Source organism: Schistocerca serialis, chromosome 3 (assembly GCF_023864345.2).
Source record: "Schistocerca serialis cubense isolate TAMUIC-IGC-003099 chromosome 3, iqSchSeri2.2, whole genome shotgun sequence".
In the NCBI taxonomy this organism is placed as follows: domain Eukaryota; kingdom Metazoa; phylum Arthropoda; class Insecta; order Orthoptera; family Acrididae; genus Schistocerca; species Schistocerca serialis.
The window spans coordinates 836,132,609-836,151,610 of NC_064640.1; the positions used below are offsets into that span (position 1 = coordinate 836,132,609).

The window sequence follows — 19,002 nt, forward strand, 5'->3', positions numbered from 1 at the left end:
ACTTGTAAATCTGCACCTGGGATTGTCAAAGTGAATTTCTGGGAGGGAGGCAAGTAATCAATCCTCTAGGCAAACAGTCAACCATTTCATTCTCTGGGATACCTATATGATTTGGGACCCAGGGAAAGACAACCAAGCAGGCAGTATGGCAAAGTTCAGTGAAAAGGTCTGAATAACAGAGACCATAGGGTGATAAGAGTAACATCAGTTAATGGTCCAGAGACTCCTCACTGCATCACTATCTATTAAAATGTGGTCACAGGGTGCCTGTTTAATACACTGGAGCTATCAGCTCCACCATAAAAATACTGTATTTTCTTGGCAAGAAATGGTGTTCCTGACCAGCAGGAGATGCAAAAGCATAACCCATCCTATCTACAGTTTTAGAGCTGTCAGTCTAAAAGAGGGCAGAACCCAAAGCTTCTGTGGAACTGAACATAACAGGTGCTGAAAGGTTATGGGGGCATCTGGAATTTTACAATACTGAAATGAATCGGTCCTGGCAGAGGGCTGTGGGACAAATTTTTATCCCACTGGAGGGGGAAGAAGAAGAGTAGCACAATCCGCAACCCGAGAAATACAGACAAGGAAGCAGAGAGTGTTAAGCTTCCGCATGCAGCTAGGCTTTAGTTGACAAATATGGGCCAGCCAAGTCAGCTTTTCATCAAAAAGGAGGCCCAAAAAAAGTGGACTGTGCAATAATATCCAAGCACTAGGTACTCAACTAGAGTCTGGGTCAGGATGGACGATATGATGACAGAAATGCATGATCCACATTTTTGCAGAAGAGAACTGGAAATCATACAAAAGCGTCCATGTGGAGGCCCTTTGAATGACACACTGGAGCTGGCATTCAGCTGAGTCTATCAAGTGGGAGTTGTACCAAAAGCAACAGCCATCAACATACAGTGCAAGGATGATCAACAGAATGACAGAGTTCATTAGCCCATCAGCGGCAACGAGGAAGTATGTGACACTTAGTGCACAGCCCAGTGGGATGCCATTCTCTTGGATCTGTGGACAGCGTAGTGAAGCACCACCTCCAAGCTGGAATAACCAGTGGGATAAAAACTGATGAACAAAAACTGGTAGGAGCCTCGAAAGCCCTACTCATGTAGGGTAAGTAAAATGTGGTGACACCAAGTGGTGGTGTATGCCTTATGTAGGTCAAAAGAGACTGTGATGGTGTGTTGACATTTAGAAAAAGCCTGCCGATTACTGTTTCCAACCTAACCAAATGACAGTTGAAGATTACCCCCACAGAGACCACACTGATAGGAGGACAAAAGGCCCAGGGATTTGGGAACCCACCATAAACTATGGGTAACCATCCTTTCAAGCTGTTTGCAGAGCAAATTGGTGCAGCTAAATGGTCAGTCATTGGGGTTTTGCCTGGTTTAAGGAATGGGAAATGATACTCTCATGCCAACAGGAAGGGAAGACACCTCCGAGCAAGTATGGTTGAAGACACAGAGTAGATGCAGACTTTGAGTAACATTCAAGTGTTGTATCATCTGATTATCAATGTAATCAAGGCCTGGGGTCATACTGTGGAACAAGGAAAGTTTCTGAAGCAGTTCCCAGTCAGTTTTTATTTATTACTTTTTTATTTACATGCCAAGTTCTGTAGGATAAAATTGAGGAGCAAATCTCCAAGGTCATGGACCATGTCACTACATGAAATTACAACATAAAAGTAATAACAGATAAAAATAAAACGTTTATGAACCCAAAAAAGTCAAGCCATAAGTTTAAATAAACACAATCAACAATACAACAAGAATCACCTTAATTTTTCAAGGAACTCCTCGACAGAATAGAAGGAGTGACCCATGAGGAAGCACTTCAGTTTTGATATGAAAGAGCATAGATTACTGTTAAGATTTTTGAATTCTTGTGGTAGCTTATTGAAAATGGATGCAGCAGCATACTGCACACTTTTCTGCACAAGAGTTATGGAAGTCCGATTTCTATGAAATTAAAATGTCGGGTTTCATTGAATTGTGTGTTAGAAACTGTAAAAACTGAGTCTTACTGTGATTTAGCGTTAGTTTATTTTATACAAGCCATGAACTTATGTCTTGAACTGCATTATTTGAACCAAGCCAATGTTGCACACAACATCCACTACTACCAAACTAGAGTGTCATCAGCTTTTAGAATGGGAAGAGTTTCCCCAAAATATAATACCATATGACATAAGCAAATGAAAATGAGCAAAGTAGGCTAATTTTTGTGTCAAATGATCACTTACTTCAGATACCATTCTAATAGTAATAATGGCAGCATTAAGCGTTAGAACAAGATCCTGAATCTGGGCTTTCCATGACAGTATACTATCTATCTGAACACCTAGAAATTTGAATGGTTCAGTTTTACTAATCATATGCTCATTCTGTGAAATTAAAATGTCGGGTTTCATTGAATTGTGTGTTAGAAACTGTAAAAACTGAGTCTTACTGTGATTTAGCGTTAGTTTATTTTATACAAGCCATGAACTTATGTCTTGAACTGCATTATTTGAACCAAGCCAATGTTGCACACAACATCCACTACTACCAAACTAGAGTGTCATCAGCAAAAAGAAATATTTTAGAATTTACCCATAATACTAGAGTGCATATCATTTATATAAATAAGGAACAGAAGTGACCCCAACACTGATCCCTGGAGCACCCCCCCCCCATTTTACTGTACCCCACTCAGACCCCACGTCACAGTCATTCTCAACACTGTGAATAATGAACTTTTGCTGTCTGTTCCTAAAGTAAGAGGTGAACCAATTGTGAACTACACCTCATATTCTGTAATGGTCCAGCTTCTGGAGCAATATTTTGTGATCAACATAATCAAAGGCCTTAGTTAAATCAAAACTAGTGTTCGAAACCTTTTGTTTAACCCATCCAGTACCTCACACAGAAAAGAGAATATAGCATTTTGTGTTGTTAAACTGAAAAATACGTGGACAAGGAAAAAAAAATCCGGTATTTTCCGGTTAAAAAATACATTTTCTCCTGGAAGAAAATACACTTTTTTCCATGTTAAGTGACAGAATACTTTCCCTCGGAATCGGAAAACTTATCAATCCTTTGAATGGTCAAGGTTTTGTATGCCAGTGCCCCTTTAGGGAACGAACCTCAGAAAAAATTCCTTTCCAAAACATATTTGATTTGCAGCAACATGTACGCTGCACATTTTTGTATTACGAATTTATATAATCAAATTCCACTAAATACAGAAAGTTAGTTTCCAAAGCATTGAAGTCGAGAATGCGATGCGCTTTTGTAAGCCAATCATAGCTCATGTCACGTGATCTCGCTAGCCGATGGTAGCAGATATTCATCACGTTTACATGGGGCACCCAAAACCGGATTTCATAAACCGATCTCCAAATACCGCTTCTGGGTGACATGTAAACACTTCAAAATCGGTTATGTAAATCCACTTCTGGTGCCTGTTTTCCAATTCCGCAATCGATTTTCGCTCCCATGTAAACGCAGCTGGTATTGAAACGTGCTTGGGCTGTCAGGTTTTGTTTTGTTTTTAAAAATTTCGGCTAATATGGACAAAGTGTCTTATTGTACAGTGAAGGTTAAGTAGAAATATTAGACTGAAGCTGTTTATACCTCGTCTAATGGAAGAGTAATAGCGATTGTGCTGACTAAATAATACACTAGATCTGCTGTTTTCCAGGTGCCGTAGTTAACTGGACTAGCATAATCCGCTTCAGACAGTGAAAGACGGTTTCCAAAATTCGGTTTTCGTCTTTCAGAAGATGTGTCACGTGTAAACATACCTTAGCAATTCAGAGCATAGGACATGTGATCTTGTCAGCCAATAGCAACATCACCGTTAAGTAGCGCGAACACACAAATAGGAAAAGTTAATGGTATAAATTAATGTACATAGTGTAGCTACAAGAAAAGCTACAAACCACCAATTGCAATATTTTCTCGCGACCTATTAGAATTCGTTTCAGCAGTTGTCAGAATGCGCCAGAAAACGGTGTTACTCTGTCTGTGCAGCTACGATGATGTAGGTAGTCCGTATGTCCATTACGTATATAACATTAAGAGAACTTACATTATGCCATAAATGAAACAGGACATCAGAGGATACCCCGAGAGCATCGGAATTTCGCAAACGATAATAAAATGCATAATTCGACTTAAACAGCACATTCGTCTGTCCACATTCACAAAGACGTACGCCTCAAGCTGATACCAAACTTTTCAGTGTGGTTTTCGGGATGCAAATATTTTTGGAGTACCAGTACCATATTATCTCATATTTAGTTCTTTATTATGGCTTAATGTCATACGTACCAAAAGATAACAACGTGCTCTTGAAATTCCACAATCATTTGACACTAGCCAATAGTGTTCCCAATAAATTGACTGCCTCTGAGGAAAAGATTAACTAAGGCCAATTTTTTTTATCAAATCGAAAAAAATAATTTCAGTGTTCTGCAAGGCAATTAACGCCCGGTTGCCAAAAACCAGGAAATAAAATAAAATCAGAAAACTGAAACTAGCTTTAGCCTTCCATAATTATGTGAATGTATTTTAATTCACTTTATAGCTCCCGGCCAAAGAAATCCGTTTTGTTTTCATTTGACCCAAAATCACTGAACATAAATACAGTTAACATGGAGACTACCCCTCATCCCACAACAACTCAAACTGCCCTGCCCATGTCCGAATCTGGCAGCTTGGGCGTGCAAGACAAGTGTTTCTGGGTAGCATCTGGTTCCTTGTCGCTACTGCTGGTACAGCTCGTGCCTAGTTACCTTGGGTACAGCCAATAGCCGCACATGACTCAACTGCGTATGCGCATAAGCCCACTCGCAACTACTCAAATGAACCTAGTGAAACAGTTGTGACGTCACGCCCCTCACAAGCAGTTTGTTGTTACGAATTATTGCATAGTCTTCGTCCTAAAGCCTCTGACATATTTTGCTGTTGGCAGACGTTTGTGTGTGCACTGTGTTTTGTTACTGTAAATGGTGCATTTCCTTTGCAACTTAGGTTTTTTGTTCCTCGCTTATGTTTTATTGCTGCAGCATTACATTGAAGTAGCGGGCTTAAGTAAAATTCTTTGTTGGAGTATCAGTTCTTACTAGTCGACACTACAAAAATTTAACAGAAAACTGAAACAACGAGAAATTCCCGGAATTCTAAAAAATTCCCGTGTTTTTCCCGGTTTTCTCCCGGATGAAAAAATTCCTGGTTACCACTGTGGCAAGGCTGTTGCCCCTAAATAATTGCTAGTTTATTATAAATAAAATTGGTTCCCAGGCATTACATAAGTTCAAATTGAAGTCACATTGTTATTTAGACAGTGTGAGGTCCCTGTAAAACATCATACATAGATCCACCTGACAACACTTGAGAAATTGTCAGGTAATAGCCTGAGAGAGAGAGAGAGAGAGAGAGAGAGAGAGAGAGAGAGAGAGAGAGAGAGAGAGAGAGAGAGAGAGAGAGACTGGCAGAAGTACGGCAAAAAGTTATATGAAATTAAAATTTGGGAAGATGTTAGTCCATGAATAATGTGGTTTGCTGCAATCATTCAAGTATGAAAAAGATTATGATGATGATGTGTGTTTGAAGGGACTAAACTACTGGGTCATCAGTCACTCATCATCGTGAGAGAAACAAATAAGTAAAAAGCGAGAAAAAAATTTGGGACTTGGCTGCTAAAACTAGATAAGCACGTCAAGGAGTTTAAAAGGGCATGACAGTTGTCGTAACACAATAGGTAAAAGAAAAATAGAGTAAACTCAGGCAATATCTTTTACAAAAGGGCCTGAAGGTACAACAATGTGAGGGGGGAAGAAAGTAATTTGTGGTCACTTGGGAGGTGCCTGCCACAGGGGAGGCTCTCTCCCCCATAACTGCCCCTAACACTGGAAATGGAGGAATATTATAGGTTGGAGTAAAATCAGTTCTCCCTCAGGAAATGCAACACTTTGGTAGTGGCTGTTATGTCTTCAGCAAGCGTCTGAGGAACTGAGGTAGGCAAGCTGAGAGCGTGCCGCAAATCGGTCAGCAGAAGTACTCAACATGAACATGCACTATCGTCAGTAAACTACCGCAGCTGCAGTGACGAGGATCCTCCTGATGCAGAAGGAAATTTTCGGTGAGTCTTGTGCGGCCTATGCGTAGTTGTCACAACACAATGGCATCTTTCCGAGACACCTGGAAAGATGTATACCACACCTTAGTGGACCCTTTAATCATTCTCAACTTGTTTTGGGTTGTAGTAGCCTGCCATTCCAGTTCCCAAAGCCTCAAAATATTGCATTGAAGTTATAATTATAAGTTATGCCCGGTACCCAGAAGTCATGTTGACCTCCTGTAGTTGTCTCTTTAGCTAGACGGTCGGCGAGTTCATTTTCTGGAATGCCTATGTGGTTTGGTGTCCAGATGAAGGTCACTGTCTTTCCAGAGCTGTAGAGGTCAGCTAGTAGATCCTGGATGTTGGCAACCAAACGATTTTTGGCATAGCACGCTGTTATGTCGTTTAAGCAACTCATGGAGTCACTACAGTTCAGAAAGTTTGTCGTGGCCTGGAATTTGACATACCGCAAAGCCTGAGAGATGGCAACCAACTCTGCAGTGTATACACTGCAGGCACTCGGCAGAGATTGGTTCTCATGTCTCATTACATGTGCAAAAGCATAACTGACCCTGTCATTCACTTTCAATCCATCTGTGAAGATGTATACCAAATTAGAATAATTGTGGAGAATAGAGAGAAACAGGTATTGGAGAAGGGTAGGATCAGCATCCTCCTTGGGGCCACGAAAGAGGTCCATCCATATCACAGCACAGGGTACAGCCCACAGGGTGTGTCAAGAGGGAGCCCAAGGAACACAGACTAACAAAGGCTGTTGGAGGTCCTTCAGCAGAATATCGAGTCGGATTCCACCTGATCTAGCTGATCTACGCATTTTTGGGTGATGTGCAAACTGTCGGAACTGATGTTTGTGGAATAGAGTTGAGTGACCTAGGAGGGTAGGCTTCTGACATTGTGCTTGAGCAACTTGCCAGAAGCTGCTGTCATCCAACCTGCTGCAGTGGGACATCAGCTTCTGCCAGGAGGTTGACAACAGGGCTCATATGGAAGACCCCCACTGCCAACCACATGCCAGTGTGGTGAACAGGGTCCAGCAAGCTCAGTACAGATGCTGCAGCTGACCCACAGGCAACACATCCATAGTCAAAGCAGGATCAAATCAGCACTTTGCCCACGAGGAGTGACTATGAAAATGGAGAGCACTCAGCTTCTTCATGCAAGTTGCCTTGAGCCGGCAGACATGTGGCAGCCATGTAAGCTCGTTGTCAAATAAAACACCTAAGAATTGGAAAGTTTCAATGGCTTCAAGTGACTGGTTCAAATGTGTGTGAAATCTTATGGGACTTAACTGCTAAGGTCATCAGTCCCTACACTTACACCCTACTTAACCTAAATTATGCTAAGGACAAACACACACACACACACACACACACACACACACACACACACACACACACACACACACACACACACACACACACACCCATGCCCGATGGAGAACTTGAACCTCCGCCGGGACCAACCGCACAGTCCATGACTGTAGCGCCTTAGACCGCTCGCCTAATCCCGCACGGCCAATTAACAAAAATGCACAAGTCATTATTTTTCAGAAGCAAACTGATAGTCATTATTCATGGCCCAGCCATGAACTCTGCAGACAGCCCCTGAAGCTGGTGCTCAGTGGCGTGCAGTGATGCAGAGACATAGGCAAAGATAATCCATGTACAGTGACAGAGAGACTGTGGGGCCCACTGCATTTACGATACCACTGATGACAATAGTGAACAGAGCTATGCTCAGAACCGATCCCCAAGGGTCTCCAGTTTCCGGTATATATTGGGTGCTGACAGATGAAAAAAATCAGAGAGATAGGAAATTATGGACAAAAATGGGTAAACTACCCCAGAAACCTCACTCATGCAGTGTAGATAGGATGTGGTGCCACCAGGTATGTTTCACGCTGTTGGCATGAAGACATTTGAGCATTTGGTTGTGTATTTTGTCACGTCCAGCGGCCATATCTCGATGCTCTGCCAAAGCTCTGTGAAGCTTCCATTCACAAAAAGGGACAATGTATGATAGAGAACCATGTGCATGGAATGATAGCACGCGGCATTCAATAAAGTGTTCCTGCATCAGGAAATGAGGATGGTAATTACTGCAAGCGGACATTTCAGCAAAGTGTGCCATAAAACCTTCATCACGTACCACAGGATCAGTGCAGATGTTACCATTGACAAGGATGCCAGGAAGCACTGTGGGTGGTGGTTGGCCACAAATGCAGAGAAGTTAGTCCATACTTGGGACAACAGGGTATAGGATCACAGAGTTGAGACATACTGCTCCCAACACTCCTGCTTCCTTTTCTTTATTAAAACTGTGCTTTCACCTGGAGTCTCTTGAATGCTATTAAATTATTGATAGAGGGATGGCATGTGTGTCAGTGAAGTGCCCTGCAGCACCTCCTGATAGCTATGGCTATATATTCCACCACTCGACAGGATGAGCTGCAGTTGTAGTGTATCGTTGCTGCTGCAGTGTGAGTAATAGTATTGATAGTATCCTGTACCAATCTGTCAATATCTGTCACACGACAGACTGCAAAAGTGGCTGTAGAGGAGAAATCTTGCCAATTAGCTTTCGGAAGCAACAAATGTGGAGCATGTTCTAGATGTCTGTGAGTGGAGGAGGACAGAATGATAGGAAAATGGTAGCTCTCACGGAGGTCACAATGGACGTACCACTGAATGAGGGAGAAGATACTTGAGCTGCAAACTGTGAGATCAATAGCTGAAAACGTTCCGTGGGCCACACTGAAATGGGTTGCAGCTCCAGTGTTGAGTAGACAGATGTCCAATTCTGAAAGGAGGTGTTTTAGTAGTCGGCCTCTGTGAGACATAGTGCCGCCACCCCACAGAGGCTTATGGGCATTAAAGTCCCACCAATAAGAGGAGGGGGCATGGAGACACGTCATTAATTTGAACAGCTCATGATAATGGAAACATTCATCTGGGGAGGGGAATAAACATTACATATTATCATGTGAACTGACAGGTAGACACTAACAGCTATGACCTCTAGAAAGTGGTAAGGGGCACCTGCTCACTGAAAATGTCAGAGCATAAGAGGGTACAGATCCCACCGGGTGCTCTCTCAACATTAACACAACTGGTACAGTAGGTTTGAAGTTTTTCAGAGCAAGCAGGTATGTTGCCATAAGCCATGTTTCCTAAAATGCTATGCCAGCCATAGAGTAAGTAGCCATTAAATGACAGAGCTCAGTCAAATGGCAATACTAGCCATTACAGCTCCATTGAAGGAACATTAGAGTCAGGTCAGAGAAAGTGGTGAATGGAAAAGATGGGTGTGATTACTTTGCTTACCAGGTCATGTTCCACCTGATTGCGTGATCTGTTGTCCATATGCATAGGCTTGACTGCTGCAGGGCAGGGGAGTAGAACATCTGAAGACTCAGAAAGTAGCTCATCTTTCTGCTTATCCTTCTGAGACTTTGATTTCTGTGAAGATTTCCCCATTTTATCTTCCAGGAGAGAAGAGGACTGTACTTTTATTCAGGCCACAGCCTGTGGCTGCTGGTCCTTGTCCTGAGATGTGGCCACCTTGATAGGTGTCCTCATCCCTGATGCCAGAGGATGCTTAGGCATCTCTGGCCGCACCGATGATGTGGTAGTGACCGGTGCTATAGGTATAGGGGACGATGGAGCTCACGTTCCCTCCTCCAACTGTGAGGCAGGCCCTGGAATATGACCAGGACCACAAGGTATCACATGAGCCCTTGTCGCTGTGTGAAGTGTGGACTGTGACATGACAGTCACAAAATTGGAGACCATATTATTCGAATGAAGTCTTTCAAACTTTTTTCCTTGTAGCTTGTGAAAATAGGCAGTCAGGCATTTTATACCCTTGAATTTCCTTCTCCCTCTTAAACATTGAGCATTGCAGAGAACGAGGAGAGTGCGGTTCTGGACAGTTGTCACATTGAGACGGTTAGTCACAAGGGCTGCCCTCGTGGGATGCCCATCCACACGCCCTACAGACAGCACCATTACACCAGTAGGAAGACGTGTGTCCAACCATTTGGCACTTAAAAAATCACATCAGAGGAGGAAAGAAAGGCCTGGCATCACATCTGTAAACCATGATGTGAACCTTCTCTGGTAAAATGTTGCAGTCGAAGGCTAGCATAAAAGCTCCAGCTTCTGCTCTATTACCCTTGGGTCTCTTCTGGATGTGGAAAACAAAATGGACTCCATGCCCTGCCAGCTTGGAATGCAGCTCTTCATCAATTTGTAGCATTAGGTCCCAATGGAAGATCGCATGTTGAATTCTATTGAGCTTGTTATGAGGAGAAATGGTGACTGGTATATCTCCTAACTTGACACAGGCCTGAAGTGCCTGTGATTGGTTGGCTTGGGATGGTTTGATCAGCAAAGATCCATGTCCCATCTTCTCTATTGCTGCAGCCTCCCCAAACTGATATTTAGCCCAAACTTCAGTAAAATTTGGGAAGTGGAGGTCAAACCCAAAAAGGGGACCAGAATTTAAAATGCCAGACAAGATGAGGAGGAAAAAAGCATTAAAAAAGTGAAAAGAGCAAAAATGTTCAAAAGTCTGAAGAACACTCACAAGACCAAGGTAATGAGCTTGACCAAATAAAAAAGACTCCTATTAGTCGCCTCTTATGATAGGCAAGGAAGGGCTGCAGGTCTATTCTAGCCCCTGACACCACAGGGGGCAATATGAAAAGGAAAATTAATAGAATTTGCACCTTCAAAACAAAATTTGTTAAGCACTACCAACAAGAAAAAAAAGTTTCCTTGTTATAAAGATAAAATGGCAACAATGATCAGATCCCACATGTTCAGTAACACCAATTGCCTCATTGTACACTGAGATTTTTAATTCTTATAGTGGTACTGTTTGCTTTCATGAGAAAGTGAATGTACTAAACCAACCCTGCAGCTAGCAAAGTCCAGTCAGTAATTAGATTTCACACAAGACTGCAATAATCCTGAAAGCTTCAAGATAGAGATCTACTACTACAAGTGAAGGAAAAGTAAGAAAATGGAATACAATGTATTGAGGAGTAGATTTGGAGGTTCACTGTAAGAAGTCTAGAAACTGTGCTACATCCAGTGTGGCTGTTTACTGGATGCTAGGCTAAAGCATAGAAATTACCACCTAACAGTCTGTGGCCTTTGAAATGAATTTTCAGAAATAAATGGCATGCACAGTGCATATGAAAATAGAGACTGCATATGTTTTCTGACAACATCCACATACAGTAAGCTTATTTTGTTTTACCCACTTAATCACTGGTGCTGAACCTAAGTGTGAATTTTAACACTTGTTCCTAGCAAGTGTCCACATATTTAAATTTTGAATCAAGTTCTGAGCTATCACAATGCCTCCATCCTCTTTCATTATGTTCTTGCATTTCAATTATTCTGGTGAAGTAAGGAAAACGAAGAGTTGAAAATTATAGTGGGATATTGGCTGGCATTCCAGTTAGGAAAATGTGATGTAAACAGTTTGGAAACTTTACAAAATTCTGTGAAGATCTATGTATTGGTAAGAAATACAATTTTCTCTTTATTTAAAAAACTGTCCTTGGTAATAAATTCAATTTTCTCCTCATTTAAAACACTGTCCTTCCCTTCTGAAGCTCACATTATGTTATTCAACTAATACTTCAAATAAAAGCTAGATGTGACACCACACACACACACACACACACACACACACACACACACACACACACACACACACACACACACATGTATGTATGAACCTATACGAATTCCGTAGGTCCAGGTGTGCTGATTTCAGTTTAAGATTTAGTGCTTTGTAGTACTGCGCACAAGTATCTCTATGCCACCGTTTTTCAGTTCAACTGACTGACCATATGAACAGTAATTCAGGAATGAAAAGGAATGAGAAACATACTCAAAACTTCTGTGGTGATTTTGCAAACTTGCAGCACCAGCAAAATATGTTGAAACAGCCCCCTTTTTCCTTTTACAGTCTACCCTTTTATTTTAGTGGAAGAAATTACAGTCTACTAACCAGCCTGTTATAATTAACTGTGTTCCTGACACTGTGCTCAAGCAGCTCATAGGTACTTCTTCTACTTCTAAATTATTACTCTGCACATCATTAAATGTTATGTTTCTAGTTAGCAACACGTGACCAAATTCTCTCTTGAATAATGGATATTAATAAAAAATTTCATTTTCACTACTGATCATGAAAGGTTAGGATATTCAACTTTCAATCACTTCTAGATGAAGCTATACAATTCATCGTTATTTACTGACTGGTAATTTTCCTTAAAAAGTGAACGTAATCACACTGAGACCTCTATGATAACCTGAAAAGTTTCAGCATAAATTACACAAGCAGACTGCTCCAACACAGGTGGGTAAAGAATCTTATCAATATTTCTATCTTGTGGCTGCAGAATGTGTGTTCCCCTTGTGTTCTTATCTCATAACAACTGATACACAAACATTCACTCATTTCTAACAAAGATATTGGAATATGGTTCCATCTGTATATCACAGTGAAAATTTTATTTAATTTCAGGTCCTATCAAAATGGAGAAAGATGGAAAGGCTGTGTCTAATCAGTATCATGAGAGAATTATTAGGGAAATATTTTTTCCGATTGCTGTAGTAGTATCCTACTGACAGTTAACTTGTTCACAGAAGAGTGAAAAAGGTGGAACATAAGACACACTAAGAAATGTTTTATATAAAAGTATCACATAATAAATATGCAGTAATACTTGGATGTACGCTAAATTACTTGCTTTATAATGATAAACTTGTGGTATACCTCAGCAAATCAAATCCACAAACAGTCTGTTTGAATGCCAAACAAACTTTTCTTGATATCAGCTTCTCTGCATTGCTTAATATCACAGGATATCTAATTTCCTTTCCTTCACTGTCACGTTCAACTTTGCCATCCAAAGCTGGGGATTTACGTGCTTCTGCATGGGCATAGTCAGGGCCAACAGTATACACCTAAGTGAACAAAAAAGAAACATTAATAATAAATCAATTCCTTTTCCACTATGTTACAGCAAAATGGCAAAATCTGTTTACAAATATTATCTGTTAAAATAACTTACTTAAAAGGCACAAGTGATGTTTCAATGCATGAAGTTAACTACATTCACAATTAAAATTCTGAACAGTGTAGTGCGAGTAGAATCATGGATGGATTGATCCCTATCTCCAAATATAGGTGGACAAGGGTATAAAATGTCCTCTCTGTTCTTACTCATTCTTCAATAACCTTCATGACAATAGCAGATTACCATAAGGATTGACAAAATACACCTGATCATAATCTTGGTTCAAATGATTCACCAAGTACTTGTAGCTAAATAGTTTTGGGTCATTTCTTTGGTGTATTATAATTATTTTGATCAACTTATGTGCAACTTAAACAATAATAATAATAATAATAATAATAATAATAATAATAATAATAATAATAATCAGCAAAGGTTATCGAAGAAATGAATCCCAAACCAAATATGTTTTTCACACAAAAAAATTCTTCTACCATACACCGAGAGCAACCACCCTCACACATGGCTAGTTCCACATGGTTACTGAAGTCAGTGGGACATGTTTTGTTCGGACAGATTCAAGGTTCAGGAAGGTAATTTAGAAAAAAGTCATTAAACAAAGCACTCACACTAAATTTATGAGGATGTACCATGAAAAAAAATTAGTTTACTCTTTCATCAAGGGATATTCTAAGAAAGCAAGTGAACTGCTTACTTGTTTCGATAAGCTGTAAAATCTGAAAAGGTAGGTATCCAATACACTGCAAAGCTGTAGGTAAGTTAAACATAATTGTTAAGCAATACAACTGCAAAGCCAGATGCATTGCCCAGTATCCTTTTTTCGGTTGTGGGAAACTGCCCAAAAAACACACCTCAGCTGGCCAAGACACAGGCCCTCACAATTAATCTGCCACATGTATTCGGTTGGTTGGTTGATTTGTGGGAGGGAGCCAAACAGTGAGGTAATCGGTCCCATCGGATTAGGGAAGGAGATGGAAGGAAGATGCTGGCATTTAGCTAAAGCAATATAGGGAAAAAATTGAAACCTTAAATCAGGATGGCTGGATGCGGGTTTGAACCATCATCCTCCATAACGAGAGTCCGCCATGCTAACCACTGTTACACCTCGCTTGGTGATGTATTCAGTGCAGGGGCAACATACCTCCACAAACCCCAGATGTCGCATGCTAACATGTGAAGCTATACAGGCAGATTTGTTTTATTGAAGAAGTAAAAACATTCACAACAAGTAATAATGGAGATTACTCAGATCTGAACATTTTGCTAACATAATTTGCACCGTTGGCCTCGTTCCTTGCATACCATAAAGAACTTTGTAGTGCATTGATACTTTGCACGTTAGCATAGCCTTGCTGTACAGAAAGGTGTGATTCTTGTTCAAAATGACAGTGGACAGTTACGTGTGCTGATCCCAAAATGAATTGTTGCAGTTACTTCACCAAGGACACTGGGGGATTGTTCCTATGAAACAGTTAGTGCATCGACACTGTACTTGGCAGCGTATGGACACTCAAATAAAACAGATGATGGCACAGTGTCACGCATGTGCGGCAAATCAGTCCACTCTACCACAAAAGTTCTCTGCTTGGCCTAAGTTGCAATCACCACCTTTTAGGAACACTCGTTGGTTGATTATGATTGACTCGTGTAGCAAATTTCCTTTTGCTGTGCCAATGAACTCGACAATGTCACACAGCACAATTCAGGTGTTGTCCTCTATTTCTTGCCTCGAAGGTTTACCTGAAGTCATAGTGTCGGACAATGGTCCTCAGTTCATGTCAAATGAATTTGAAACACTCTGTGAATGCAATGGCATACAGCATCTAACTAGTGCACCATTCCGTCCACAGTGAAATGGCAAAGTGGAACATTTTGTCAGAACCTTCAAGCAGCAGATAGCCAAACTTCACTCCGCACACACCAAGGATCACGCATGGCAACTGTTTCTCACCTATAGTTTGCACGCATGAGATGGACCATCACCGGCAGAATTGCTTCACGGCCACCACCTTCGGACACTGCTCCACCTGCTCCCCCCTCCTCAGAATCCAGCACCAATGGAAAGCCACAAGTATAATTTTGCGCCACATGATATTGCGTTTTACAGCAGCAGATGGTGGGTGCGAAGCAAGATCATCCATTGACTTGGCCTTGCATGTGTCTCATTTCAGGTCCAGATGGCTTGCAGTGCCAACATCACAATCAAATTTGCCACTGTCATGTGCATGGTGATCCTTCTGTGTCTCATCCCCCAGATTCACAGACCTTTAGTATACCATGGCCACAGCACCTGCCAGAGGGTGTCGTCACAATGCCAAGGGATGACCCCACAGAGACGAAACCTTCGCTCCCCCACCTCCTCTCGTTCTACCGATGGAGCTGGACCGACCCACACCACAACACCCGATGCCTTCTACATCTGGTTATTGGCCTCAGGAGGTGGACACGTACCCCGCAGCCACAGTTTCCGGTCCATCAAAGTTTCCACACTCCTGCCTCCCCTGCTGTTGTCATGCTCCCTACATGACATTGGTCCCATCGCTTCAGGGGGGACGAATGTTCCGGCATAATTACAAGTGCTGGCACGACGACGAAGAACAGAAGAGCAGAGAGGGCTGTGAGACTATGTTAGCCAGTAGCATGCTCTCTAGGATGACACCAAGACAGGAGTGGCATCTACATAAATAGAATATAAGTGTTGGGCCATGAATCCGTTTATAACAGGATCTACCTGTAATAGAACTGGCCTTATTGTGTCCATGTGTCATACCTTCAACTGCAGATAACATCAGGTTCAACTGTAATGTATACAATGGACAGTTTGAAAGCTCATGACAATAAACTCCCTCTCAGCAATGGCTCTGTGGCGACAAAAAGCTGGTTCATATCTAGAAATATGTTGTCATTGCGTGAGCTGTTTCACAGGCTGGTCTGAACATTTCCTCTGTACATTCCAACATAGGCTTTTGACCTACTATTTCTCTCTGAAATTGTCTTTTACTAATTCAGCAGAATAGTTGGTGAAGTTCAAGAACTCTTCCCACAATCTCTTCAACAATATGATGGCACATTGCTACCGCCACACAAAATGTCACCCATTTCTCAGGAAATGTGTCTGGACTCTTATCTGTTCATTGGCATATGCCTGTCATTTTCTACAGTGATATTTCTCACTGTACCAGTTTTTTAAAAGATGCATATTCATTGACTATACATCTTTAAGACAAATACCAATAAACCGATGGTCTTGTACACTGTATAAGTGTAAACTGTGTATAAGTGCCCTGTTTTCTACACGTACTCTTCCTGGACTGGCTCCAAATGTGAAAAACTTTTCGTACCACTCCACAGTACTATTTACTATCTAACGGAGCTCAGTAGCAAGGCAGGGAGGTCAACTACCCTATACTCTTATGCTTCCTTGATTTTGTTTTTCATTGGGCTTCTTGTATTCCCCTTCCACCTTGGCATATCTATAGTGCTGGATATGGTCAACAACCACACTTCTGTATTGCACCAATTGTCTGTCAAGCGGCCTATCATTTCACACTTTCTTGATTAATAGTCACCTGCAGTTTTGATATGTCTCACCTGCTTCTACATACAGTACCATTTGTCGTGGGTCCATGGTTGTGAAACCAGCTGAAACATAGCTGGGTTCGAATATCAGTTGTTGACATGAAGGCCTACTTTGTATGGATGGGATAAATAGCCTATCATCACTGAAAAGCTTTTAATGTGGGTAACTTCACTGTTGGATGCCTTACAGACTTTATCAACAGAGCTCCTAATTTTGAATGGAATTCTACCCTGGTTCCAGCAGAGTTGTCACTGAAGTGAAGCATTCTCAAAGGTAACAGCAAACACTGTCAGAACACAAATTCATAAACAACAGAGTAGTTCAAAAGCACATATCTAGCTCAATGACTGTTAACTTGTCACAGCAAAGCAACAAAGTCTGCCAAACACTTCTCCTTCCACTACAACTAAACGTTCTCCGATTCTTGCCTGCCGATCTGCCTTCATGTATGAATAAAGTCACACATAAAATAAAATGTAAATAGATTTTTTAAAAACAATAAAACCTGTCACAAAAGCATGACCCTATCCCAAGAGCTTAACAGTCTATCTTTCAGTTTTTTTTAATTTTAGACACAATTACATAATGTAATAACAAACACACCCAGTTTCAGACCAGACCGTGTGTGTGTGTGTGTGTGTGTGTGTGTGTGTGTGTGTGTGTGTGTGTGTGTGAGGGGGTAAATGTATCAATTTGAGATAAGAAACACCAGTCCACAATCAACCGAGTTGAAAATCATAAGTGATATTCATTTTAACATCTATGACAGTGGACACATTTTACTGAGGTATTTGCTTCCCATATATTAGGAGGATGTAGTATGGACTAAAACAAGAAAGAAATATACAGTAAACATAGGCCCTAAACAGCATACCAAGAGTTATGAGCACTTGATCATTTTTGCTACGGAAAACGCGTCTCTTCTAACAAACAAGTGCTCATAGTTTCTAAAATATGTGTTTTAGAGACCATGTTTACTAGACAATTTTTTTCTTCTTTTGGTCCATTCTACTTCTTTCCAAAATATGGAAAGCAAACAGCTTGCAGTAGAAGACGTCTACTGTCAGACATATCAGAATGATTTTCTGTTGTGTACATAGTTCCGCGTAGTCAGCGCGTACACAACTTTCCCAATAGAGCGCGCCCCGTTAAGCACAACAGCGCAGGCGCAGTGCTCGTCTGTCTCCGCACTACGAGATGGCGCTGTCTTAGACACGGACCAAATTCTGCTTCCGTCGATCCGCGTATTAATATGTCATGCAGCCAATGAGATTGCTGCTAACGTAGAACCTTTTCTTCTCGCAGATCACACTCGCGCAGTGATACCTGAATGCGCGAGGTATTATAATGAGTGTACTGACCTCCGATTAGTCAGTCTGCACCAGTCTGCATTTGTCTGCATTACTCTGTACCAGTCTGCATTAGTCTGTACCAGTCTATAGTCAAGTTTCAGTCTGCACCTAATAAGATTATCATATTCCTGTACATAGCCATGAAGAGAAATGTATAGACACTTTGTCAAGTATCAGAGATATGTGAGAATAAGATTAACGTACCAACACCAAAGGAACTTCAGATTGTCAATTGTAAACAGCATCCAGAATCAAGTTACGTAATATCTATGCTTTTTATTATTTTAATAAATGTGTGTGAAAATTAATCAAGTTCTGTTTAAAGTTGGTCACCTTTAATCTGATACTCTAGGCGTGCAAGTGGCATTTCTATCTTCTGACCTAACGGCAGAAAATAAACACACCACGATAAGACCACGAGACATATTGCTGACACTCGCCTACTTCGTTAGAGCGACAAGTCAAATAATCTGATGGTGTGTGCACCGAAGGTCTTACAGCACACACACCACATTTTCACTTAGTACTTTCTATTTGGTTATTTCTGGACCAGAGTCCCTTACCTCAAACTGATACATTTAACCTTCTCCCTTAAAGTTTGTATCATCATCAGTAGCAGAACGTGACCTAGAAACAGTGCTGAGGTATGTGCTTTGCCCTCCCACTCCCCCACTTCTATTGAATGTCTAGGGCAGATAACTGTGGTACCCCCCCAAGTACCAGGTAAGCAATTTGTGCCTCAGAAGAAGTAAGATAGCAGAACACTTCGAGATAGAATAACTTCTGTTTTGGTAAGTTGGGCAGGTAAGAAGACTTGTTACCTTGTTAAGGATGATTAGGCTTTAATGAACCATTGATGATTTAGTCAC

The 19,002-nt window shown here is 41.3% G+C and overlaps 1 protein-coding gene across 8 annotated transcripts in view; it reads right to left on the minus strand.

Annotated features, from left to right (window-relative positions):
• The window catches only part of LOC126470878 (inositol hexakisphosphate and diphosphoinositol-pentakisphosphate kinase), a 591,274-nt gene that overhangs the window by 286,386 nt on the left and 285,886 nt on the right, over positions 1-19,002 (minus strand). For all 8 annotated transcript variants that reach the window (XM_050098893.1, XM_050098898.1, XM_050098892.1 and 5 more), the window contains one exon: positions 12,937-13,127. In XM_050098893.1, coding sequence (XP_049954850.1) covers positions 12,937-13,127 — 191 coding nt within the window. The remainder of the gene's footprint in view (positions 1-12,936; positions 13,128-19,002) is intronic.